The sequence below is a fragment of the Phoca vitulina genome, unplaced genomic scaffold (genome assembly GCF_004348235.1).
Source record: "Phoca vitulina isolate PV1807 unplaced genomic scaffold, GSC_HSeal_1.0 scaffold108, whole genome shotgun sequence".
Classification (NCBI taxonomy): Eukaryota; Metazoa; Chordata; class Mammalia; order Carnivora; family Phocidae; genus Phoca; species Phoca vitulina.
This window is the reverse complement of record NW_022589811.1, coordinates 1,068,153-1,094,335: the sequence shown is the minus strand read 5'-3', so window position 1 is coordinate 1,094,335 and position 26,183 is coordinate 1,068,153. Positions and strand designations below refer to the sequence as shown.

At 55.6% G+C, this 26,183-nt stretch overlaps 1 protein-coding gene across 1 annotated transcript; it reads left to right on the top strand.

Moving 5' to 3' along the window:
- The first annotated feature begins 1,717 nt into the window (after positions 1–1,717).
- FOXN4 (forkhead box N4) lies at positions 1,718–24,488 on the top strand. The gene is made up of 9 exons (XM_032398036.1): positions 1,718–1,803; positions 15,936–16,081; positions 18,050–18,174; positions 18,277–18,387; positions 18,699–18,826; positions 19,433–19,529; positions 20,546–20,753; positions 22,804–23,187; positions 24,229–24,488. The coding sequence occupies exons 1-9, from the start codon at positions 1,718–1,720 to the stop codon at positions 24,486–24,488; spliced, it is 1,545 nt and encodes a 514-aa protein (XP_032253927.1).
- The last annotated feature ends 1,695 nt before the right edge of the window (positions 24,489–26,183 follow it).

The following is a 26,183-nucleotide window of genomic DNA, read 5'->3' as shown; positions in this document are numbered from 1 at the left end:
GCGCACCGGCGGGCCGCGGCCCCCAACGGCTCGGCGGGCTCGGCTCCCGACCCGGGAGCCCTAACGCCTCCGCCGAGGCCGGCCGCGCGCGCTCCGGGCCGACTCACTCCCCACGCAGGACGGGGTGGGGGGCGCGCGGCACGCAGACCCGGACCGACCGCCACCCCCCCAGCCCCCGCGCCCGGCCCGCCACCCCCCCTCGCGGCCCCGGCAGGTGGAGGCGCCCGGCGCGAGCGCTCCCGGGCCCGCAGCCCCCGCCCGCCGCGCGCCAGCCCGCGGGCGCAACTTTCTTAAAGGGACAGGTGGCCGCAATCCGCGTCTACCTGGGGCCGGGGCTCGGCCTCCGGGCCGGTCCCCCTTCGGGGGAAGGGGGAGGTCGCGGCAGAGCTCTCCGCCCACCCACCTCCTTAGCCCCCCTCCCCCCGGGGAAGTGAAGGATTGCAAGTTCTAATGCACCCGACATCCTTTTGCAACTTAATTCTTTTGGCCTAAATCACCCTCCCACTGCTCCTCAACGCATGCTCGCGGGCATGCAGTCGCTGCCACTGCTGGCAAAGTTTGAGGAGGGGTGTCCCCACCCCTGCGCCCCGCCCCATCCCACCCTACCCGGAGCCCCGGGGCGTGCAAGGCTCGCGGCTGCTGGGAAACACCCGCTGCAATCCCCTTGACCCTGCCCTGTAACTGACCCTTGGGGAAAAAGCCCCCTGCACGGCTACTGCGCATGCTCTGAGCTGGACAGCTCCAGAGAGGGAAATTTAAAAACGGTTCGAGCCGCGACGGCGGCCAAATTGCGGAACGCGAGGGGCGAGCGCGAGGGAGCCCCCCTCCGAAACCCCCGCCCGCCCCAGGAGCGCCTGCAGCGGCGGCCCCGGCGAGGATCCGCTCCAGGTACCACCTTGCAGGGTCGGCTTTGCTCCGTCCTCCGGGACAGTGCCCTGCATTGCATTGCCAGGGTGGAGACCCGGGCGCAGGGGCCGTGGGGGCTACCTCTCTCTGCTCCCCTTTTCTCCTTCCCGGGAATCCCTCACTGACTTTTGGGGCGGAACTGAGAGTCTTTGGGTGGGTTTCTGTGTTCGTTTCAGGGTTGAAGTTTGAGAAACTTAGGGAAGTTTTGTTTTGTTTTGCTTTTTAGGCTGTGTTTGTGTGTGGCGGGGGGTGGAGAGTACGGGTGGGGGTTGGACTGGTTTTCCAGCCAGGGCATGTGGCATTTCTGTAGGCATTTCCAGGGCGGGAGCCCTGAGGGGATTATTCCCTTTGCAAGTGGGAATTTGGCTCCCCAGAGAAACATACATGACACATCAAGCTGTCCTTTTTTTAAAAAATTTTTATTTTCAAAGTGATGGTAACTGAGCTGCGGTTGAAAATAGGCTGGGAAGGGAATCTGGTTTTTCTGATTCCTATTTTGCAAGTCCACATTTTCCAAGACTTGACATTTGGATTCTAGAGCCTTCCTCTGCCCTTCCCCCATGAATTCGAAAGAACCTGCAATTCCATTCCATTCTCTTCCTTTGCTTCTGAATTCCTGTAGAATTGCCCTGGGAAAATGACCTGTGATGCCCAGGAAATCCTCTAGTACCACTTTTTTTTTTTTTTTTTTGAAGTGTTCTTCTAGTTGTTTGAGTTCCATCCTTCTGAATTGTGGGAAAACTGGGTTTCTGCCCTGTCCACATCGTCACTGATGGGAGCTTTGTTTTCTGCTTGTCTTTTCCCCAAGGAGATGATAGAAAGTGACATCTCATCCATGATGTCAGGAATTATTCGAAACTCAGGGCAAAATCACCACACCTCTCCGCAGGAATACAGGTGAGGGTCTCTTCAGATAACAAACGATATATTTTTAAATTGTGTAAAGTGTTTCTGTGCTGTTTATGGTTTCTGCCCAAGAACTATCATTACAATTAAATTCTGTGATTTTGCGAGAAAGGGAGATCTCAATTTCAAAGTTGGCCTCTCTGAGGATGTCTGGGCTTGTGGCCTGGGGCAATGGGACCTCTCAAAGCCCAGTCTTTTGTCTCTTCCAAGGGACATCCCCTCCTGGGTAAGAAACGGGGGCATCCTGGTGAATGTTAAGATGACAATAGCGGCGATTGCTTTCCCTACAGTGGCCCTAACAGGGCTCCAGGAAATGCCCCCCAAAAGCTTTGGGGGGGGGTTGTGGTGGTGGGAGGAATTGGCTTCCGTCCTCAGTGGATACTGGAAAAGTTGTGAGTGGTAACTCTGGAATTCTTAGCCTGGCTGTATGATTTTCAGCAAGTTCCTTGCCCTCTCTGGGCTTCATTTAATCGTCCGGTAAATGATGCTCTTGAATTAAGGTCTCTCGTGGGCCTCATGTATTTGAGGAATAAATTTGGTGGAGTCTGAGGCCAAAATAAATGATTCCTTGAGACAGGATGAAGCGAGATGCAAACGGGTGGGGGAAGCTCCGCAGAGTCCTTTGCCTTTTTGTCTTCAAACCTCAGAGCTTGAACGGCCTCTAGGGGGTCAACCAGTCCAGTCCCCTGCTTTTACAATTGGGGAGACTGAGGCTAAGAAGGGAGAAGGGGCTTGTCCATGGTCACACAGCAAAGAGAAGGAGGAGGAGAAAAAGGAATGATCTGGAGTCCTCCCAGCGGCTCTCCCTTGAGCCCTGGAGGCCTGACCTGGTTCCCAGTGCCCCACCCATCAAGGCAAGCATCATGTCCATGGGTTGAGGGGGTACAGCCCAGATTATGGAGTAGGGACAGGCCAGGGGCTGGCCTGGGAAGAGCAGGCTGTCACCTCAGATCAGCCCTGTTTACCCAGGGGCTGGCTGTCTGGCCTCCTGGGGGCCACTGCAACTCAACAGCGGTGCCTTCTGCAGCCGACTGCAGCCCCCAATTAGAGGGAGGTTGCTTCCTCGGGGCTGTGGGCCTGGAGGCTGCCTTCCAAGATCCAAATGAGACGCAAATTCAAACAGATGTTTGCTGAGAGCTTGCTGTGTGCATATCTGGGACCGCAGATGTCTGCCAGGCATGCGGCAGCTTGTGAGTGCCTACTGTATGCCCAGCTTGGGAGGCTGCTCTGATGAGCCTCCACTGTACGTGCAGGTGAAGACCTGGGGCTTGGAGCAGTGAAATGAAATCTTTAACCAAGATCACACAACCACGGACCTCTGGGCTTCCTGCCAGCCCCAAACGGGTTTAAATAACGGCAGGTAGAGTTGGGGGGCATCCTAAGCGTGTTAGGAGCTTGGGCTGTGAAATCAGTTACGATGCCAGCTCTTCCAGCTGTGGGGAGTGGTCTGCGTTTCCTCATCCATAAAATGGGAATAGAAATAGTACCCACTGCATGGAGTTATTAGAAAGATTAAACAACAATTTCCAACTTGGCCGCTTGCCAGGTGCTTGATCCTGGGCAATTTCACTTCTGAACCTTCATTTGTTTGTGCAGCCGGGATCATAAAAGCGACCTCTCGCCGGTTTTAAATGCAATATCTATGGAAGTGCCTGGGACCCAGAAGGCCCTCCACGTATGGGGGTGGATCTCCCTCCGTCCTCCCAGCTGGAAGCTGGCAGCAGTGGGGGGGACGCCAGAGCTTCCCTGCGGGGGGCCCGCCTGGAAGAGCTCAGAGCCATAGAGCCTTATTGTTGCCTTAAAGCACCCCGTAAAAGCCCCAGAGTCAGGGAATCGGGGTGAGAAGGGCAGCCGCCCTGGAGTCGGATGTGTGTGCAAGTTCAAAATCCAGCTTTGGTCAAGTCACGTGTCTTTGCTCAAGTTTCCTCGGCTTTCAAAGGAGCACGATTAGGGCACATCCCTCATGTGGCTGCCAGAGGGACTGAGTCAATTTTACAGTGCAAGAGACACAGAACCAGTAGTTGCTCTTGTTCTTACGACTTAGTTCCTATCAACGAGTCCAGCTTTCTGCGAGAGAGGGGGTCTTTGGAGTTCCTTGGACCCTCACCTTCTCCCAGGTCCTGCCCAGCAGGGGCTCCCATCCCCTCCAAGCCTTGGGGTCTCAGTCTCCTGTGTCTTGGCCAGCCCAGCTCACAAACTGTCTGGGGGCACCAAGCAAGCAGTTCCTGTCCAGAAAGAGGGCAGGGGAGGCAGTAAGCTTACCAGTAGAAGTGAGGGGGGACCATCAGTGCCTACCCAGTTCCCTGACCAGCTGGCAGGGGTGGGGCAATGGAGCAAGGAGAAGCAGTCCGGCATCAGCCCCGGATCCAGGATTGCCGGGGCGTCTTGCCTTTTCTGTTTGCCTGGATCCGGGGCGTTCTTGTGTTCTGTAGCTAGCACGCCCGGAAGGCAGAGTAGTAATAAGAAGAATTGCAGCTGGTGGTTTCTTAAGCCTTCACTACCTGTGCCACAACCATCCCCAGGAGTGTAGCCCTCCTGTGCCCGGTTCGCAGACGAGGAAGCCAAGGCCCGACCTGATTAACTGGCTTTACCGGATGACACAGCTAGTTATGGGTAAAGTGGCACTCGAACCGGAGGCTGTCCCACCCAGAGGATATCGTGACCAACCCCCCCCAACCCCCACCCCCCGCACCATGCCCCACAGGTGAAGAACACAAGGGCTGGAACAGAATAAGTTGCTCTACCATTTTGCAGCTGTGTGACCCTGGACAAGTCGCTGTCCCTCTCTGTGCCTCACTTTCTTCATCTGTGAAATGGAGCAACTAGAGAACCCAGTTCACAGGTCGTTGGGAGGATTCTGCACTTCGATCTAGAAAAGGTGTTGGGCCAGGCCTGGGATAGAGTGCTTTCTCATGGAGGGGAGCTTTGATGATCATGCAGCGCCTTCCAGGCCCCTTCCAACCACTCCCATTTTTCTCCCTGAATAATAGCCTAGGAGAAGTTTATGGGCTTCTCATTCCCTCTCTCACATCTCCAGGGAATGGCTCCAAGGACCACTCAGGCTGCTGGTCCAGCCTGGTTCCAGCCCCCATGCAGCCCTCCACACAGCCCTCCATCCCCAAGGGCCGCCTTTGGCCGTTAGCTTTCAATGGCTGTGTGCGGGGAGGGAGGGGGCGGGGGCAGGGGACAGCAGCTGGAGGCTGCCCTGCCCCCCTGGGAGAGTCAGTGGCTGGGCCTAGACAGCAAATTGGCGGCAGCCTCCCCGCCTGTGACGCTGGGGCCTGGGGCCAGGGCCAGGGGCAGCCCTGACCCTGTGGGCAACAGCAACAGCTCACGTTGGATGTGAGTTAGCTGGTTTCCCTTTGGCTCAGGGCTGGGAGGGAAGTCCGCTCATCAAGGTTCTGCAGAATAATGAGTTACTAAGCACCGACTGCGTGTCAGAAACCCGTGAAACTCCTTAGGAGGTGCACCATCCTGTTTGATCTTCATAGTAACAACCGTGACATTAGGTGCTGGCATTATCCCAATTCACAGACAAGGAGACTGAGGCCTGGAGTCATGACCTGTCCCAAGGCATACATTCAGGAAAGGGCAGAAGAGCAGGTTTCAACCACCTGGTCCAACTTTGGGAACTTATCCTAGGGATCAGGTCCAGCCACCTCCTTTTACAGATTGGGCAACAGAAGCCCAGAGAAAGAAGGAAGACTGCTGGCTCCTTGGACCCTCACCTTCTCCCAGAGCCATGTCCCTCCTCTAAGATGTGGGCAAAATCCTTCCTCTCTTTGGACAGTGGTTTTCTCATCTCTGAACCACAATGCCAGGCACAGGATGGATACTTAATATTCGTCGGGTAGATGGCTGGCTGGCTTAGTATCACGTGAGAAATAACACGTCCACAGAAACGTAGGGAGGTTTATGCTCAAGTGATGACAAAATCCTGCCATGGGGACCAGGGTGGGCAGATGCCACCTGCTTTTCCTCTCAAGCCCCCACTGAGCTGCGTGTGCCGGATGGTTTCACACCCATATCATTGTGGCTCTGCCCATCGGTTGTGACCTCCTTGCAGGGGGGACGGTGGGGGCTCCATCTGTCAGGGGTGGTGAGGGTCCCAACATCCGTACACCCCTTCTCCCTCCGGGTCGCCAGAAGCTCCTCGGGCTACCTTGTAGGCAAGAAAAAGAGAGGTAGCCTTTCTGGGGGGTCCAGCCTTCCTTTGGGATCTTGGGTTCCACCCCAAGAAACATGTGCACACACATACACAAACCCACCCCACCCACCCACCCCCCGCCAACCCTCCCACCAAGTCCCAGCCAAGTTCTAGAAAGGAAAGATTCTCTTTTTCATGCTCCTAATCAAATCATTCATACTACGCTCACTCTTGGCCCCATTGGGGATTCCCGAGCTTGCTAAACAGCATTTGGTTTTCTTTTTCCTGTAAACGGTTACAAAAGACATTACAAAAGCTATGTTAGGTAAATAAACACTGCCATGAAATGCTTAATTCCTTTCCTGTAAAGGTTGGATTAGAAACAGGAACAGTTTGTGGTAATGTAACAATTTCCGACTAACCACATCTCCAGGAGGCAGGTAAGACCTCCTTGTTGTAATCAGAGCGGAAGTGATGTCCCAGGGCTGGATGTGCCTCTGCGCTCTGCTCTGCTGGGATGGTGATCTGACTCCCCAAAGACAGTCTTTGCTGTCCTAGTGACCATGCAAGGCCAGAGGAGGGGAAAGAAGGAACGTGGTCTTAGCACCTGAGGTATGCTGGGCCGTCTCTTATACATTATTTGATCTTATCCTCACAGCTGCCCTCCCTGGTGGAAACGATTATGAGAATGATTCCATTTTATAGATGGGAAAATTGAGGGGCAGAGAGGTGAAGTGATTTGCCCAAGGTCACATAGTTACAAAGGGGTTGAAATGGGATTTGAGCCACAAAGGGATGTTTCCTTCCGCTGCACGCTGTATTGACTGTAAGGAACCCCAACATAGGCAGTAGAGTTAAATGCGGGCTCTGGACTTGAGCTCTGTCAGCAAAAATCTCCGCAGAAACTGGCATCCATCCACACATACAGGCGCCCACTGTAGGCACCGCCCAGCTCCTTAGCACGGGCTTTTACCTCTACCTGGAATTTTACCTTTAGAGCAACAACAGGCCATGGCCACGGGGGTCCAGCTCACCTTGGGTGGACAAATATTTGTCAAAGATTGAAAGCTCTGGGTCTGTAATCAGGTATAAGACAAAGTCATCCCTGACCTCCGCGAGTTTAGTGTCTGGAAGGCGGGGGTAGGCAACGGCTGAGTAAAATTAATGGGTGATCCCAGGTGTCTATGCTATGTAGACATTAATGGCTCTAACCATTCCCGGGAATGGAAACATTGGGAGATGCTGGACTGGTCTGGGAGGGTTTCCTGGGGTGGGGGTGTGGCTAAGCCCGGCAGGAAATGGATAGAGATTGGGCAATGCAAATTACGTTATAGTTGGGCGGGGCTGGGCGGGGCTGGGCGGGGCTGGGCTTGGGTATCTTTCCACCTTCTCCTACTCCAGCAACGATATAATAAATGCCCACAGGGTGCCAGGCGCTGTGCTGAACAAAATACGGGGCCTCCCGGTCCTTGCCCTCTTAGCGTGGAAAGACTGGAAACGTATGTAAATGAATAATACCTCCTTGAAAAATGCTAAATGTTCTGCAGACAGACAGAAAGGACGGCCAGGGGTGTGGGTAGCCAGGGCGGATCTCTCAGAGGAGGGAAGATTTAGCCTGAGACCAGAAGCATGAGGAGGAGCCAGCTGCGAATGAGTGCACGGACTAGCATTCTGGGCCAAGGGAACAGCATGTGCAAAGAGCACTTAGAATGTTTGGGGAACTCAAGGATAGACAGGTTGGCTAGAGCAGATCAGATGAGGGCACGAGGTGAGGGGTAGGAGGCGGCCAGGGCCAGACCACGGTGAGGAGCTGGACCTTTACTCTCCTAACGGGTTTTAAGGACAGGGCCATGTTCTCATGTCTCTTTCAAAAGGTCACTCTGACTGCTAGGTGTTAAATTCATCCATTCCACAAATAGTTGTCTAGCACTTGAGCCAAACGCTGTTCCACACCCTTCCTGTGGTTTACCCCGAACCAAGAGGCAGGCCCTGTGTTCCCCTCTATTCTGCACATGAGGAAGCGCAGACTCACAGGCACTGAGTTACCTGCACAAGGATCTCTGTCAGGAGTAGAGCCAGGACCGGAATCCAGGTGTCCCCGGGCTCACCCCTGCAGTGCCCTGCCCTCCTGGCTCAACTCCCATCCCTCCAGTGACATGGCTGATTAATTAAGGACCTTGTTAATTAATGTTGTCAGGTTGGTCCCCTGGTTAATATAGCATGGCAGCCGTGGACTCCAGCGGTGTCTCGCTTTGCCCAGGGTCACCACAGCGTCCCCTGAGCAGTGGCCCCGTCACTACAGAGGCACTAGCAGATCCTTCTAAAAATGAGGATACTGACTTACCCTTCCTGCCCACAGCTTGATTTATTTCAGCTAAACTGGCAGAGAGACCAAGTAAAGAGGCTCCGGGGCGGGTGGCTTAAGCCCCAGCTCTTTTGCTTACATGCTGTGTGGCTGAGAGGTATCCCTTCCCCTCTCTGAGCCTCAGCTATCCCATCTGGGAAATGGGTTTGCTAAGGAGCCGTCCCACAGGCTTTTGAGAGTTGAGGCAGGTACAGACCAAAGAGGGCTGGCAGGAAGGTAGGCACGCTAGGGGACAGATCTTCCATCCTTTGCATCCGTAGGTCACTTAGAAAGTTATCTCCTTGGACGGAGGCACTTTTGTGTGCTTGCCACCCAGCCTGGCAAGTAGGAGTTCAGGAAATATTTATGGAACGGAGCCGATGCTGACTGTGTCGGACACTCTGCCAGTGGCTCTGCCCGTGGACTCTCTAGAAGATGTTTATAATCATGCCAACCACCACCATGCAATGCCTGCAGATGGGCTGGGCACCCCACCCGCATCATCTCATCAGTCCTTACAACAAACACCCTGTGTGCCATAGCGCCCCATTGTGCAGATGAGCAAACTGAGGCCCAGAGAGGCAGACTACTGCAGACCAGTCTCAGAACCACTAAGTAGCTGTGTGGGATTCAAACCCAGGCCTGGCTGACCCCGGAGCCGACACTTGTCCCCACTACTTCGAAATGCCCCAGAGAAAGCAACAGGCGGAGGGTGGGGGGGGGGGGGGTGGTGCGCAGGCAGGACTCCAGGTCCCTAGCTGGGATGGGCTCAGAGTGTGGCATTGCAGAGGGCCTGGGGACTTCTGATGCGCAAACTCACAAGGGCACACAGATGAGACATGTAGAATGATCAGCACATAGTAGGCACTTGGAAAAGGTTGGCAGATAATTATCCTGGTGATAGACTATTCTTCTGACATTGATTTCCCCGGGGTACCGCCTGGCTCCTAACACCCCCACATCCCCCCACTTCCTCTGCAGTCCCCCACCCCGAGTGGCCCTGCAAGCTGTGTGTCCGTCCCAGGGGCAGCCCCACCGAGATGGAAGGGGCTCAAACCCGTGGTGTTCCAGATGGGGAAACTGAGGCCCAGGGAAAGGTGCTGGGGCAGGTACCTGAGGCCACTGGCCAGGGGCTGCGGAGGCAAATTCTCCTGGCTCGGCCTCACCTCTCCTATCTATAAACAGGGGTGACGACACCCCCCAGGAGTGTGTGTGTGTATGTGTGTGTGTGTTTTCTCATAAGGAAAAGATGGATGTGGGGTGGGGAGCTGTTGGGGAACCACTGAATTCAGAAGGGGACTCTGGGGTGCCAGATAGGTCTTTTTATTTTCATTTTGCCCCAAAAGCTCTGCACTCATTAATGAGGATACCCTATTGCTGACAAATCCCCCACTTGATTTGAGAAGGATGCACTGTCAGGGGTCACCTCTGGGACCCCTGAACTAATAGTTAAGCCTGATTTTTCAGCAGAAAACTCGATGTTTCATCTGATCTGATGCTAATGAACTAGCATCATGTTCTTGACCGTCACTTTAGGGTAGATGCCTTTATTGTTCCCGTTTTATACACTGAGGCCCAGAGCGGGTGACCATCACACAGCCAGGAACGTTCAGGCCCTGGTCCACCCGCCTTGGGTTCACGCCTGCTCCTAATCACTGTCCACTCTGCCACTGCTGCTTTATATATGGGGAAACTGAGGCCTAGAGAGGAAGAGGCACTTGCCCAAGATGATAGAACTTTAGAAATGTGACCAGAGGGTTTACCTGCAGACTTCTTCCATAAGTTAGAGGGTCTTGGCATCAAAGGGAACTTGGAGGCTGCTTGGGCTCATCTTTCGTCCAATAGGGGCCTGGCCATCATCCCTTGACTCCTTCTTGAATGCCCCCCATGACAGAGAGCTCACTACTTTGTGAGCCACCTTAGTATCAGGTTCCCATTTTTATAGAGCCCTCCCCTGTAACTTCCTCGCTGGTGGGAGGTAAAGTGGGGGGAGTCTTTTATAATGAAATGTACTAAAACAAAAATTCCATGAAATCAGCTCCTGAAATTTCCAAACCTAAATAAAATTTCCAATTTTAAGGCAATGTGGAAACACCACAGATCTTTCCATCGTGATTGAAAAGAATGTTCCAGACCATCACTGCCTAGTAAGGACTTTCTGTGGTGATGGAAACGTCCTAGTTCCTTGTTGTCCAACATGGCAGACAGTGGCCGCGTGTGGCCATTGAGCCCTTGAAATACGGCTGGTGTGATGAAGAAACTGAATTGATACTCTTGTTTGATTTTAGTGAATTTAAATTTAAATAGCCCCATGTGGCTTCTGATTGGCTAGCACAGTGCTAGAATTTTCTAGAATCCATAGAGCCCATTATCTTCAACCCTTCCTTGTGGGCCAGGGAGAAAGGACAGTGGGGCTGTAACCAGCCCAGTCTCTGGCTGGGGGACCCTAGACAAGCCTGTTTCCCCCGGCCTCAGTGTCCCCATCTGGTAAATGGGAGGTGGTAACGGTAACCACACCTGCCTGATCAGGCTGGGCACACAGCAGGGACTCGCCCACCCCAAGCCATGTCCACAGGCTTTTGTAAAATTAAATAAAATTAAGCTGGGCCTTTCACCCCTGCCTGGCCTTGGCGGGGGTGGGAGCGGGGGCGTCTGGAAGGCTGGGTCTGTTTGTTCATTTGTCTGAGCCGTGAGGACTTATTGAGCACCTGCTGTGTGCCCAGCCCTGTACTGGGCTCTGGGGGTACAGCTCCTCCCTCAGGGGGTATAAGGTTCCCTGCTTCAGCCTCAGGTTCTTCCGGGGGAACCTGCCCCAGCCGTGGACTCAGCCCTGGTCCTGGCTTCCTCCCTGCCAGAACTGGGGGGTCACTGAGAGCTGGTGGGTATAGCCCCTGTCCTCCCTGGAGATACCTCCTCACCCAGAGACTGAAAAGACAGACCTCGAGAGAGTGAGCAGGAGGGGTCTTGGGAGACCCCAGGACAGTGGGGCTGGATTTTGCCTTTTCCTTTGCATTGCAAATGTCCTGTCCTCTCCCGGCCGAGGGGAAACCCACTCAGGAGACTGATACAGGGTCACACATACACACACCCCAGGAAGGAATCCCAGACCCTCGCAGATGGCAAATGTTCCACAAAGCCCCATCACCTTCACTCACACCACCGTGCTGGCTCTGGGGGCGGCTACAAGGGATTGCTGCTATCACTATCCCTTGTACCCATCTGACAGGTGGGACAACTGAGGCTGGGGATTAAGCGCCCTTCCGAGGGCCTATGGCTGGGAAGCCAGAGCGGTTCCCAAACCAAGAAGTCTTTCTCAGGTCGCAACTGCTGAGGACCCTGTGGTTTACACCATTTACAAGGAAGCGCTAGGAGAGAGCAAGAATGGGGCACACGGGGGCAGCTTTAATGAGGGAACTCTAGGCCTTGGGGAAGGACAGGTGGTGGGGGTGCTTTACACGGCACCGTGGACAGAGGCCCGGGCTGACACGCCTCTGCAGGGAGCGGAGGAGGGGAGAGAAGTGGACAGGGATGGTTAAGGACCCAGGCCGGGTCATGGGGATGGGACCCATTTAGGGCCTAGCGCATTGCCTCCCAGTTCCTGTGACACACAGGGTAGAGGTACCTGAATGCCGGGTGATGAGGCAGCAGGATGTGAGCCAGGCTTTAGGGCCAGCAGACCCCCACCACAGAGCTTCGGGGTGTCCACATCCAGACCAGCAGGGCCGGCGGGGCCAGGCCTGTGTTTAAAGTTGAATACACACTGGCCCATGGGCTCCTCAAAACAACCCAGGGAGGGGCACCTGGCTGGCTCAGTCATTAAGCGTCTGCCTTCAGCTCAGGTCATAATCCCAGGGTCCTGGGATCGAGCCCCGCATCGGGCTCCCTGCTCAGCGGGAAGCCTGCTTCTCCCTCTCCCACTCCCCCTGCTTGTGTTCCCTCTCTCGCTCGCTCTCTCTCTGTCAAATAAATAAATAAAATCTTTAAAAAAAAAAACAAAACAACCCAGGGAGATATGGACAGTTATTCTCCCATTTTCCAGATGAGAAAATGGAGGCCAGACGTGACTTGTCTGAGATCTCACAGCCAGGACTTGAATCCAGATTCATCCAGGCAAAGCTTGCACTGTGCCCAAGAGTCCACCTTGGTGTCCTTCCCCCGGAGCTTTGCTGAGAGGTGCTAAGATACAGCTTCCCGGCCCCACAGCTCAAGGGCGGGACCCCAGGCTCTGGGCTGGGTCTTGAACTCTGCATTCGAACCCGGTCCTGGGCGATGCTGATATGCCCTTGAAAACCCTGGGATGATGGAGGCAGTGGGGACATTGCCCCCAGGGGCCATCTAATTCTCTGCCTGTCCTGCCCCAGGAACAGCCTGGGTTCGAGTCCTGCCTGGCCTTAGCTTCCCCATCTGTAAAGTGGGGCTGCCTGCCCCCTGCCCCTGTCCGGAGGCTGTTGCAAGCCCTCAGGGAGGCAGAGGCTGGTGCTGTGAGTGCTACAAGTTCTGGATGTGACAGCCATTGTCACACCATTCTTTGGGTTGGTGGCCTGGGGTCAGCTTATTTCAACCAGCCAAGCAGACATTTAAGTAGCACCACTGTGTGCAGGGACACAGGATGATACAGGGCTCACAGCCCTCAGCGATCCAACAGGCGGGGTAGGGGATGTGAACTCACTGCCCCTGGCAAGGTGTAGGGAGCAGCTAGGATGCAGGGAGGTCCCTGAATTGGGTTCAGGGTGACAAAGACTTCTTGGAGGAGAAGCCATTCCTGGGCTGGAATGAGCCCACATGGGCAGCCCGGAGCGCTAGCCCTAGTCTTGCTCTGGACTGTGAATTGGAAGCGAAGTGCTTCCCTCCTAACCTCAGTTTGCCCGTGGGTCAAATGAGGGGTGGGGTCAGATGACGTCTGAAGGCACTTTGGCAGTAAGAGGCCAGAAGACAATTTGCAGTGAGCCTCCAGGGATGGGCACCGTTTTGGGGCGGGGGTGGGGTGGGGAGGAAGCAAAAGGGGGGCATTCCTAGCAGGGGGAATTGCTAAGGCATGGCGGTGGGACCGTGCTTGGGTGTCCCGGAGAGGGGGGCGTGGAATGGACACTGGGTGGCCACAGTAGGCTGCTTGAGCTCCTTACAGGCGTGGGGGGGGGGGGGGGGGGGCGGTGAAGACAAAGGAATGGGGAACCAGGAGGGGGCACACAAAGAGCAGGACAAAAACCCATAGAAGCGCAATCAGAATAGCACCATTTACTCTGCCCTTCTATGCGCTCAGCGGCATCGTTAACCTTCGCGACCCTCCCTTCGTGGGGAAACGGGCTCCGGGCATTTAAGTGACTGCTCGGGGTCTCAGTGTCTCTGTCTGTAAAATGGGGAGAGAGCATACAGGAAGTGCTCAATAAATGGGAGCCTCTAGTGGTTGCAGCAATAGAGGTGCGTCCGTGAGACCACAGCGCCCAAAGCTTCCATGGCCTTCCAGTCCTCTGGGGACCTGGCTAATATTAACATTAACGTTGGTATGAATATTAACGGCAGCTGCGTCAGACACTGTTCCAAGGGCTTTACATGCGACCACCCGCTGAATCCCCACGACCCCCTAGGAGAGAGGAAGTGTTATTAATCCTATTTTACAGATGAAAAATTGAGGCTCAGAGAGGACAAGTGAGTGGCCCTGGCACACAGGTAAGTGGAGACTAGGATTAGACGCCAGAGCCCAAGCTCTTAACCACCCTGGGGACGATCTGTCAGAGTCACTGGCCGCCAGAGCCTCTGCTCGCACCCAGAAAGCCAGTCTGTTTACGAGCCCCCCAGCACCATTCTGGGGGCTTTGGTGGGGCCCCGGCTTCAGAAACCTAACAGCAGCGGCTCACCTCCGTTCCTCCCTGCTGCCCCAGTGCCAGACAGAGCAGCGGGGGCAACGAGGAGCTATGGCAGGTAGGGGAGAGGGAGCAGGGTTCGCACCACCAGACTCTGGGAGGTCGGCGAGCCGTGGGGTGGGTGGGGACTGGCCAGACACCCCTCCTACCCCCACCCCCTGTGCAGTGGGCGGCGCACCAGGCCCTGCCCCTCGGCCTCACCCCATGGTCTCCACGGGCCCGAGGGGACAGATGGCATCGCTCAGGCCTGGGCCGTGGCTGTCACCCGCCAGATGAGTTACGAGCAGGCTGCAGGAGTGGCAGCCGGGGGTGGGGGGAGGGCAACAACAATGGCACGGAGACCCCAGGACAATGGGGGCCACGTGCCATGGGGGCAACAGTCGTTTGTCGCACAATGGGCCGCCGGGGGACAGCAGCTAGGCCAACTGCTGCTGCTGACACGGCCGGCCGGGTTTTCAAATCGTTTCCAGGCCCTGTTTTCCTACAAGGCAGCCAATGGCCGGGGCAGCCCGACGGTCACCTGATGCCAGCCTGCTGGGCTGAGGGCCCAGGCCCCTGCAACAAGGAGCAGCTGTGGCCATGGCAACGCCAACTGTGGCCCTAAAACAGAAGGAGAGAGAGCACGGGCGAGGTGGGAAGGGGGGGGAGACAGCACTAGCTGGGGCGGGCCCGGGGGTGGCAGAGCCGATGCCCCACGGTGGGGTCCCCTGCCCCACGCGTGACAAAGCCAGAGGCTGCGCTGCTTCCTCTCTCCCCCTTTCTAGGAGGCCCCGAGACGCTTACTCTGAAACCGTGGCTCTCAGAATGTGGGCTGTGGGCCTCTGGGCCACACACCAGAGAGATCCTGGCCTGCAGGGCTGGGGGGGGCAGGTGGAGGCAGGCGTGGTGGGTCTGGCGTGGGCTCTGGGCCAGTTTGCAGCCACCTTATCCCAAGGACGACATGCTGCCCGGGGGGGGGGGGGGTCTGGTGCCCTTGGAGCCGTGTGGCAAGCATGACTTTAGGGGTGCTGGGGAGGCCTGCGTACCCCACACCGGGGGACCTGCCTGCCATCCTCAGCGGGCAGCCTTTCTCCTTCTGTGGAGAGTGATGGTTTTGCTCATGAGTCTGTTGAGGAGTGGTGGGCGTGGGTCCAACAGGAGGTCTCCGGGGGCTGCCTGGGGGCATGGTGAAGAGCTCGGGCTTCGTTTGGGCTCTGAGCCTGGGTCCCGGCCCCACCGCTTCCTGTTACGTGTGGCTTTGGGCAAATGACTCAGTGCTCTGGGCCTCAGTTTCCCCGAATGTAAGAGGGGCACATGGGCGTATCCTACCTCTCAGGGCTGCTGCGGGGATTGAACAGGATTAAAAAGGACTGTGCCTGTTGAGCACTGAGCCCTGCACCTCAGCTTCCCCATCTGTAAAATGGGAATACTACTACTACTACTACCACCGTTTGCCTTGCGGGGTGACCAGGAGTGTTAAATGGCTTACTACCTGTGAAGGATTTGATGTGGTGTCTGGCACGTAGTAAGTGCTCAACAAACATTAGTGTTTATTATTGTGGGGGTAGGTAGGGGCTAAGGTAAGATGTAGTAAAAGAAGGAATGATTTGAGGATGTGTGATCTGGCTGCCAAAGGGGGGGATCCTGGGACCATGCCCAGCCCAAGAGATGGGCAGATGAGGGCAGCTTGGGGAGGTGAGGGGCTAGGGAGTGATTCCAGAGGTGGGGTGGAGCCCCCCCAGGAGCCAACCTGAGCTCCCCGCCCCGCCCGAGCTCCTGCCCCTCCCTGCAGGCTCCTGGCCACCAGCAGCGATGATGACCTTCCCGGGGACCTGCAGTCGCTGTCGTGGCTCACAGCAGTGGATGTGCCGCGGCTGCAACAGATGGCGAGTGGCCGTGTGGACCTGGGTGGCCCCAGTGCACCGCACCCACACCCAGGTAGGCGCAGGGGCCGGGTGGGGGGGCACGAGGGTGGTGCAGGGGAGGGGCGACACCCAGCACTGCCCCCCACCAGCTGGGTGATTGGCCAGCTCGCTCACTCACTCTCTCTCTCTGGGCCTCTGTTTCTGCATCTGTAAAATGTGATACCTTCCTCGGAGGGATGTGGTTCATTCATTTGCTCACCGCCGTGTGCCAGGCTGTGTGTAAGCTAAGGTTTCAGTGAAGAATACAGACAGCCCTGCCCCTTCCCTCTACATCATGAACAGCTAAAGCAGTCGGCAAGCTACGGCCCGCGGGCCAAAGGCAGCCTGGAACCTGCAGCCTGTTTTTTGGATCGCCCTTGTGTTAAGAATGGTTTTGCATTTTTCAAGGGTTGTAAAAAACCCGAAGACAGAAACCATATGGCTGGGAAAGCCTCAGATATTTGCTACCTGGCCCTTTACTGAAGAAGTCTACGGAACCCTGACCTTCAGAGGGATGATGCGTGGAGAGTGCCCATGGTCCTGGGACATAGTAGGTGCTCAATCAATGGCAGGCAGTTGCAGTCACAGCAAGTGGACTGAATATTTAGAGACACAGAAAGGGTTGAAAACAATCACCACAGGACATTAAAAGTACCAATAGTTGAAAAATTAGGGTCTAGGAGTATTCATTTCATTGAACAAATTGTTCTTGGCCAAAACATCCATAGCAGGGGTCAGCAAACTCTTTCTGTAAAGGGCCATGTAGTCAATATTTAGACTCCGTAGGCCGGATGGTCCCTGTGGTGCAAGCCCAGCCCCAGACAATGTAAATGAACGGGTGTAGTTGTGTACCAATAAAACTTTATTGACAAAAACATCCCACAGGCTGGATCTGGCTTGCTGGACATAGTTTACCAAACCCTGATCTAGAACCTCCAGCTCTGTGACCTTGGGCAAGTACTTTCTTCTCTGACCTATTTCCTTATGTGCAACGAAAGGATAGCAGAGCTGCCCTCCTGGGGTGTTGAAAAGACTCAGTGCCTAAAGTACCTTGGACACACAGTAGGTGCTGTATGGCACGCAACAGACAGGAAGCGTGAAAGAAGGAAGCCCCTCCCTTCTCCGCTGTGCGGCCGCACCCCTCCTGTGTTCCTGTCTCTATGCGAGGTGTCTGGAGCCCTGAGTCATATAAGATGTGGTCCTAGTTCTCAGGGAGCTGAGGGTCTGGTCTGAGAGAGGGCAAGACAGACAGACCAAAAGCACCACGGATGAGCCCAGGTGGCAGCCAGGACTCAGAACAGAGCTGAGGGGCCCCGAAAGCTTCCTGGAAGAGGTGGCCCCAGGGCAGGATCATCTTGCAGGTCAACTTGGTTTAACCTAGAAGGTAGCCCCAAAGCAGAATGGTTCAGTGAGGATCTGTGATAGATTAGCAATGTCTGCCCCGGGCCTAGGACGGGTGGCTGGGTGGCTGGCAGGCAGGCGTGAGTACTGAGCTCATCCCCAGCAGAGGGGCAGGGCTTGGCAGAGGGGAGAGGAGGCACGGGGGAACCAAGGCATGATTCCGAGGAGGAGAGTTGAATAATGAATTGATGTTTTAGCTTCATGTCATTAATAGCTTGGACGAGAACCAAGCTATTAATGACATTATCATTATTATTTGTTACTGACTCATATTTATCAAGATGTCCTGTAGCCAGCAACGTGATAAGCACTTTATAGACATTACTGCATCTAAACCCCCACAACAGCTTCATACGTAAGTGACCTCGGTAGCTCCACTGTACAGATGGGGAAACTGAGGCTGGCGCCCGGTCACACAGCTGGTCGGAAGCCGCGGTTCAGCACTACACTCCAGGGCGGTGATTGGCCAAGCACCTGCTATGCACCTGGCCCCCAGGCTTGGGGCAGGCTCCGTCCTCTGGTGGTGTCCAGGGCCGGAGCTGCTCGGCCAGCAGACCCCGTTCCTCCAGCCCGGCGGCATCTCTCTGCTTCCCTTTTGCAGGTGCCTTGGCCAGGGCGGCTGACCTGCACGTGGGAGCCACCCCAGGTGCCCTGCTCCACGGCCCGGCTGGCATGGTCCCCCCAGTCATGCTAGGTCTGGGCCCCATCGCCAATCACGGAACCAGTGTAAGCGCCACAGCATGGCTCAGGGAGCTGGAGCGGGGGTCCTCCAGGGCTGGGGTGCCCCACCTTCACCCTGACCTCTGTCTCCTCTTGCGGCCCCTGCAGATGAACCAGATCCCTGTGGGGGGCCAGCCCTCATCCGGCCTGCAGGACGCCCCACAGCTCTACGCACCTGCCTCCCAAACACAGTTACCACCCCCCCCAGGCACCCAGCAGGTACGGGGGGCTTGGAGGGGCCCTGGACTTGGAGACACACATCCCTGCATTGGGCTGGCCAGGGATCTCGCTGAGCCTCAGTTTACTCCCCTGCAACATGGGGATAGCATTCCCCATGCCCATGTCATAGAGTCGTTCACTGGGTTCCCTAAATCCCCTGCAGGGAGCAGAGACAGGATTGTCTCCTGGGGCCGGCAACTTCACATCTTGCTAAACAGCATCTCCTAAAAAGCGAGCCTGGGGTGGGGTGGGGTTCCTGTGAGTGGCTTATGCTCTCTCTCACCTTCTCTCTCTGCCCTGCCTGTGGGAAGTGCCCTCCCGTGGGCTTGTACAGCTCCCCGTTTGGAGCACGGCCTCCCTACCCCCAGCCCCGCATGGCTGTCCATTCATCTCAGGAACTGCACCCCAAACACTACCCCAAGCCCATCTACTCATACAGGTGAGGTCCAGGGTGGGCCGGGGCCGTGGGAGCCTCAGGGAGGAGAGGGGCGAGGGCTGCCTTTAGGACAGCTCAGACTTGCAAGGGGGGAGCTTTTGGCAAGTGGGGAGCCCCCAGGTGGGATGACATCATGTGCTCAGTCAGTCCCCAGGGTGGAGAACCCACTCCAGACCCTGAGCCCGATGCTCCATTCTGTCACTCACGAACTGTGTGGCCTTGGGGAAGTGGCTTAGCCTCTCTGAGCCTCAGTTCCCTCTGATGTAAAAAGTCATCAACGTAATAACATTGTGTACCCCATAAGATTGGGGGGTGGCGGTAAGCAGCCTAGTTAAAGTCTAAAGGCCCATAGACATTAACTATGAGGAAGGGATAAAGAGAGGAAAAGAGTTTTCTCGAACTGGTACCACTGTCTGAGCTCAGGGTCAAGGAGAAGGGCAAGGGGTGGACAAGATGTAGGGCCATGAAAAGGTACCAGAGCTAACACAGTTTGAGTATGGAAGGGCTGGTATGGTGGGGTCAAGCAGGGCAGACTTCCTGGCAGAGGGGACCTCGGGCTGTCAGCCTGAGACACGTTTACATCTGGCCTGCCCCACCCTTCACCTCCAGCTGTCTGATCGCCATGGCCCTGAAGAACAGCAAGACAGGCAGCCTGCCTGTGAGTGAGATCTACAGCTTCATGAAGGAGCACTTCCCCTACTTCAAGGTGAGGGGCCCCAGCCCGGGGTAGGGGTGCTAGAGCTGCTCCGGCCTCTCCCTCACACCACCAGCACCCGGGACCGGCCCCAGGCCAAACTGGGTCACTGTCTCAGGTCCCCAGTGATGTCCATAGACCCCTGCACCTGTGCATTCACACAGACATGGCCAAAGAAGGCCAGGAGGAGGGGGCATTGGAGCTGGACTCTGCCCAGAGAAGGAATTCACCAGGCATCGGGGCGGTGGCGGGGGGGGGGGGCAGAGGGTGGTGGGGCCAGCCTAGTGACTCCGCACAGACTCCCTAAAACATACTGATGCAGAACACAGATGTGGCAAGAGCTGTTGCCTCTCTGAGCCTCGGTTTGCTCATCTGTAAGATGGGGAGAATGATACCCAGCTGGCCAGGTGAGTGAGGGCTCTGCGTGCACAGGGCCTTGGCAGCTCCTGGCACGTGGTTGGCTATCAGTAACGTGATTTTTCTTGGCATCAAAGCAAAATAAGGAGCAGGTGGTCCGAGGGTATCAAGCTTCAGGGTCCCTGACGTGGTCAGTGTCCTTAGCAGAAATACTGCAGACAGTGGTGTGTGCGTGTGCGGGGGGCCAGGGATAGAATGTGAGGCGCACTGTAGTATCTGGCTACCTAACAAAGTGTGAGCATTTAAACACGATCGGCTTTGAATACACTTGGCCAGTTACCCGCGTGTTAGCATCCCCTCTCTTGCTTGCTTCCTGAGCAGGAGAGACAGAGGGGACAATTCGGCATCCCTGAGCCTGTTCTCACGTAGCAACTGTTGGCTGGAGCTGACGTGGGGTTGCCCCTTTAACAGGGCGCGGGCCCTCCGGTGAGCCACAGTCCCCACCAGTCTCTCTTGTCTTCCCAACTCAAGGCTGGCCATCAGACTGTCACTTCACCCTGCCGCCGTCGTGCCCTTGCCCCTTGAGGCCTGTGTCTGAGATGTCCCCGGAGAGGGAGGGCTTACGGGGAGGTCTCTGAGGGGGTCTCCTGCATGTCCATCTGTCCCCACAGACGGCTCCCGACGGCTGGAAGAACTCAGTGCGACACAACCTGTCCCTGAACAAGTGTTTCGAGAAGGTGGAGAACAAGATGAGCGGCTCCTCTCGCAAGGGCTGCCTGTGGGCCCTGAACCTGGCCCGCATCGACAAGATGGAGGAGGAGATGTACAAGTGGAAGAGAAAGGACCTTGCCGCCATCCACCGGAGCATGGCCAACCCCGGTGAGGCCGAGACTCCCCCTCCGCCACCCGCACCACACGTCCCCACCTGCGTCCGGTCCAGCCACGGGTCCCGGCCTCGCTGGTGGGGACACAGGCGCCTGGTGAACTTTCCTCCTTCTCTCCCGGGAAATATGCCTCCCCTGGGGCAGGTCCGCTGAGGGGCCTGGTCAGAGGCCTGTGGAAAACTGTTCAGTCTCCCTAAGCAGCCCCTAGTTTCTCACAGAGAAATGCCAAACTAAACAACCAAGGAGGACATCGCTTTCTCACCGTGCCTGCCGGCCTGGCACCGAGTTTTAAAACAATAAAAGAATAAAATAATAACACCCAGTATGGGCTAAGATGCAGAGAAACAGGCACCTTCATATATGATTGGTGGGAATCTCAGTTAAACTTTTCCAGGGCAAAGTAATATCTAAAAGCCCTGCAAACCACTCCCCATTTTTTTGGTTGAGTTATTTTACTTCTGGCAACGTATGCTGAAAATATCAAAGATTTCAACAAAAGGTTTATAAACCAAGTTATTTGTCACAAAATTATTTCTTTTTTTTTTTTTTTTTTTTTTTAAGATTTTATTTATTTGAGAGAGAGAGAGAGAGAGCATGAGCAGCGTGGAGGGGCAGAGGGAGAAGCAGACTCCGCGCAGCGGGAAGCCCGATGTGGGGCTCAATCCCGGGACTCTGGGATCATGACCTGAGCCGAAGGCAGCCACTTAACCAACTGAGCCACCCAGGCACCCCACAAAATTATTTCTACTAGTAAAAAATTGAAAGCAATCTAGACTTCCTGCAATAGGGGATTAAATAGTATAGTGTCATACCATGCAAGGATGAGAGACAAAAATATTTTTGGAAGAGAAAAAAATACTTCCAATTCAGTAAGTGAAAAAAGACAATATAACACAGCCTAATCATATTTTAAAATGTATCTTAAATGCACATATATTTATATATGTGTGTGTATCCACTCATTTATATGTGTATGGATTTATGAGTACGTACACATACAGAGAGACTAGAAGAAATAAGCCAAACTCTTGACTGTGAATGAAGAGACCACTGGTAATTTTTATATTCTTCATGTGTTTCTGTATTTTCCAAATCTTCAACCCTGTTCATGAATCACTTTTATATTAGAAAAAAATATTGCATCTGCTTTTTTTTGTTTTTTGTTTTTAATTAAGAGATGTGAAGGGGAGGGAGATAGAGGTGACATCCATTGGAAAATGTCAAATGGAAGGTTAATTCCACTCAGCCTCGGGAACATTTGGCCTGACTCTGTGGGGATCATCATGCTTGAGGTTTGGGTATGAAGGCTCAGAGATGAATAATTCAAAAAAATGAGGAAAAGGGGGCCATGGCACAATCCCATAGGCCCTCAGTGGGGCAGGGAGCCCGACGCAGGGGCTCGATCCCAGGACTTGGGGATCATGACCTGAGCCAAAGGCAGACACTTAACCAACTGAGCCACCCAGGCACCCCTAAGTGAGCCAGCCTAAATGGGTGCCACCCTAAAAAGGTCCTGGGACCCTAGTGGTCCAGTCTCAAATTGGTGTTACATTCAAGGAGACGCAAGCCAACAACCAAGAATAATTTCAGAGTAATCACTTGTCTTGTTTGTAACCAAGAGCATTAAGGAGGATCTGACTTTTAACCCACGGTAACACTTCTTAATGTCTCTTTAGTAGCAGGGAGTGGCTAGGACCCCTTGTGTGTTCATAAATTTTGTCCTGATGTTGTTGGACTTGTATTCTCTGCCTTAACCTCCTCTTGCAAGGCTGTTAGCTTCAAGGGATGTCCTAGAGCTATAGCATTGTCCCAAAGAGAGGGGCCGCTGTCATCATGGGAGGCTCCCTCATTCCTCAAAGACCCTATGCAATCTGTGATTTCATTACATTTCCCCAACAACACTGCGCAGAATGTACAGTGCCCTCTCATAGATGAAGAGACCGAGGTTCAGAGAGTCCAAGGGGACTGCTGGGGTTACAGGCATGCTAACCCTGGGGCCTGGGAACCGCAGGGTGGCTTCTGAGGGACCTTTCCCTTTCCTGCAGAGGAGCTGGACAAGCTGATCTCGGACCGACCGGAAAGCTGCAGGAGGCCTGGGAACTCCGAGACCACCGTGCTGACTCATGCTGCCACAGTGGCCATGGCCCATGGCTGCCTGGCTGTCCCCCAGCTCCCACCCCAGCCCCTGATGACCCTGTCCTTGCAGTCAGTCCCCCTGCACCACCAGGTCCAGCCCCAGGCACATCTGGCCCCAGACTCTCCCGCCCCGGCCCAGACCCCACCCCTGCATGCCCTACCGGAACTGAGCCCTAGCCCCCTGCCCCACCCTGTCCTGGGAAGGGCCCCCGTGGACTTCATCAACATCAGCACCGACATGAGCACCGAGGTGGACGCCCTGGACCCCAGCATCATGGACTTCGCCCTGCAGGGTGAGGCTGCAGGAACGGGGGTGGGGCGGGACAGAAGGGGATGGTGGGGGGGGGTGGGGGCTGGAGGGCCAGAAGGATGGGGGAGGGCAAGGGAGAGGAGGTCTGTCGGCATTTACCCCTCAGCTCATTCCCTGGACAAGTACTTCCCAACCGCCTCATGCTGGTGAATTCCAGTGAGCGTTTCATGAGTGCTTACTGTATACCAGGACTCATGCCATAACCATCACCCCATCCCTGCAACGGTCCTGGGAGGCCGCTGCCATTTCCTGTCCCCATTCTGCCACCAAGGAGATGAGACACAGAGGTGAGGTCACTGGCCCGAGGTCACCCGGCTAGTAAGTGGCAGAGCCCCAGGTGCGTCTGACCCCCAGCTTTTACTCAGTAACTGCTTCAGCGTGTGTGTGCCAAGCTCAGGCCAGGTCACGCTCTGACCCACTGCCTGCCACTCGGTCACGCTTGACACAAAGGAGCTGAATGAATGAATGCAAGGACAAGGGTCTCGTGATTCGTCCGCTCACGACACGGGCGCACCTCCTGAGAGCCAGCCAAGGGCTGAGCACTCCTCCCTGCCCTCTGGGAGTTCCGTGTCTAGAGAGGGAATGGCCTGGTTAGCAGGTTTGTGAGTTAGCTCGCGAGGGAGTTATTTACAGCCGTGAAGTGGGTATATTCGGCCCTCCCCGCCTGTCCCGCTGGATTATTGTGTAGGGAAATCGCTGTTTTGTCCCCTGGCTGGGCCGTGATGGGACCCCTGAGGGAGAGTCCTTGCTTTCCACACATCCCCCTGTTGAAGCCTCGGGAGGTCTCTGATCATCTCCATTTCATCCCAAGGAGCCTGAGGCTCTGGGACAGAAGCGACATTCCCTGGGATGCCCAGTGGGAAAGGGAGGGCCGGGGCTGGAACTTGGCTTCTCCATGCCCCCTCCCCTGCAATCCCCGACTTTGAACCCCGCGCACGGTCTTTGCCTCTTCCTTAAGACGGGACTCGAACTCACGTCTGTTTGTCATGAAGCCAGCTCACCCAAATGCCTTTGTCTTTGAAAGGGAACCTCTGGGAGGAGATGAAGGATGGGGGCTTCAGCCTGGACACCCTGGGGACCTTCGGAGACTCGCCCCTTGGCTGTGAGCTGGGGGCCTCGGGCCTGACCCCCATCTCCGGCAGCAGCGACCAGGCCTTCCCAGACTTGCAGGTGACAGGTCTCTATGCCACGTACTCGACCCCAGACAGCGTGGCCGCGGCAGCCACCACCTCCTCCTCCCAGTACCTGGGCGCCCCGGGGAACAAGCCCATAGCCCTGCTTTGAGGTGACGGCCTCACCTGCCCCCCAGCCCCTGGGCCCGGCAGAGAGCTCCTGGAGCCTGGTGGACCTGGAAGCAAGGCCTCTTACACCCTGTTGGCGCCCCTGGCCCCCTCACACCTCCACAGGAGGCCTTTTGGGGCCTCCCCAAGTCAGAAGGACAGAGGAGAGTGGACAGGCGCGCCAGCTTCCCCCGACCCCAACGCTCCTCCCAGAGAGTGACATCTGAGAACAAGATTTCTCCGGCCTGCATCCCCGCCAGGCTCCTGAAATGACCCGCAACCCCCTTTGAGATGGGACGCGTTGGTGCACCATGGAAACTCCTCCAGTGGGGAGGCTCTTGACTTTATTCCTCTGGGACTGAGCATCCACCTCAGCCCCCAGAGCCCAGGCCCCGAGGCCTGGAGCAGAACTGGCCGAGTGGCCAGCTTCCCTTGGCCTGGCCTGGGCTGAACTCCGAGGCGGGCGCCCGCCCCCGACCCTCCAGGCCCGCTCCTCCTGCAGGGAGAGATCCCTGCGCCATGCTGGGCCCTGGGCCCCCCTGTACATTTATTTATATTTATTGGAGCCCCTCTGCACCATCTCTTCGAAGCTGGCCCACGGCCTCTGGAATGAGAGTCCCCGGTCCCTGCCTGCATCCTGGTAACCCTAACTCCCAAATTTCTCCAGGACATCATGACTCCAACTGGCTCTTAAGCCCTTTTGCAGCCTTGGGCTGCTTTTTAGAACAAAAAGCACTTTGGATACTATGGAACATCCTCTTTTTCTAAATTGGAGACCAGAGATGTTTCTAGCCACTGGGTCATGATTTGGATCTCTTCCCACACGCACCTGGGAGGAGAGGTGCCCTACATCGCTCCGGGCTCGGGGGCTTTCTAAGGGCAGATCGGGATGGGAACAGGAAGAATGGCGGGGGCCATTTGTGCTGAAATTTAAGATACTTGTGATGGAAAAAGCAAACAGAACCATGTAAAGCTTGCCCCACGCGGTGAGGGAGGGCTGACAAAGCTGCAATGCAGAGTATTTATTGGCACTTGGTTGCCTATTCATTGCCCTATGGCCATTTTTATGTATTTTTCTTTTTTTTCTCTCGTTACCAATTACTGATTTTGCAAGTGGCGGATTCTGCAGACAGCAGGTTGGAGGAGGGACAGGAGCCTGGGTCGGCGGGGACAAGAGAAGGTAACTCGGGATCTTCCAGCCCAGTCGATGCCGAGAAACTGCAGTGGTGGATCAGACCACTGTCCTCTCTTGACCAACCGGGCATTTGGCTCCTGTGTCTGGGCGTTCCCAAACCCAAGGGCCAGAACTTTCCTCAGCCAGCCGCCTGGAGGGCTCAAGGTTGGGGCTTGTCTCAAAGGACCATCTTTATTTAAGTACTTGCTACCTAATTCTGGAACTTTCTGCCGAGCAGCCATCATCTTTAGACACAGCCTGGTGTTGCCCATCTGAGCAGGACCGCTCAGCGGCTTTGTGTGATGTGAACCCCCCGACAAGTTAAGATGTTTGAGTTGTTGTTAATGAAGACCCCGCATTCGGGTGACGCCAAGACTCTGTGAGAGTAGTGTTGAATAACTGTTTTTTGTCAATAAAGGCTGAATGGCAGCCCTGTGGCTCAGAGAGAGGTGTGAGGGGGGGGTGAAGGACAAAAACGCCATTTGTCACTCGCCGCTCACAGGTGAGGTCCCATTTACAGATGGG

What these genes read in the sequence shown, in the direction of transcription:
- FOXN4 (XM_032398036.1), top strand. Translation starts at nt 1,718, where the DNA reads ATGATAGAAAGTGACATCTCATCCATGATGTCAGGAATTATTCGAAAC. An exon ending in TGCACCGCACCCACACCCAG is followed by an intron (nt 16,082 to 18,049) that starts GTAGGCGCAGGG and finishes TCCCTTTTGCAG; the next exon opens with GTGCCTTGGCCAGGGCGGCT. An exon ending in AGCACTTCCCCTACTTCAAG is followed by an intron (nt 19,530 to 20,545) that starts GTGAGGGGCCCC and finishes CTGTCCCCACAG; the next exon opens with ACGGCTCCCGACGGCTGGAA.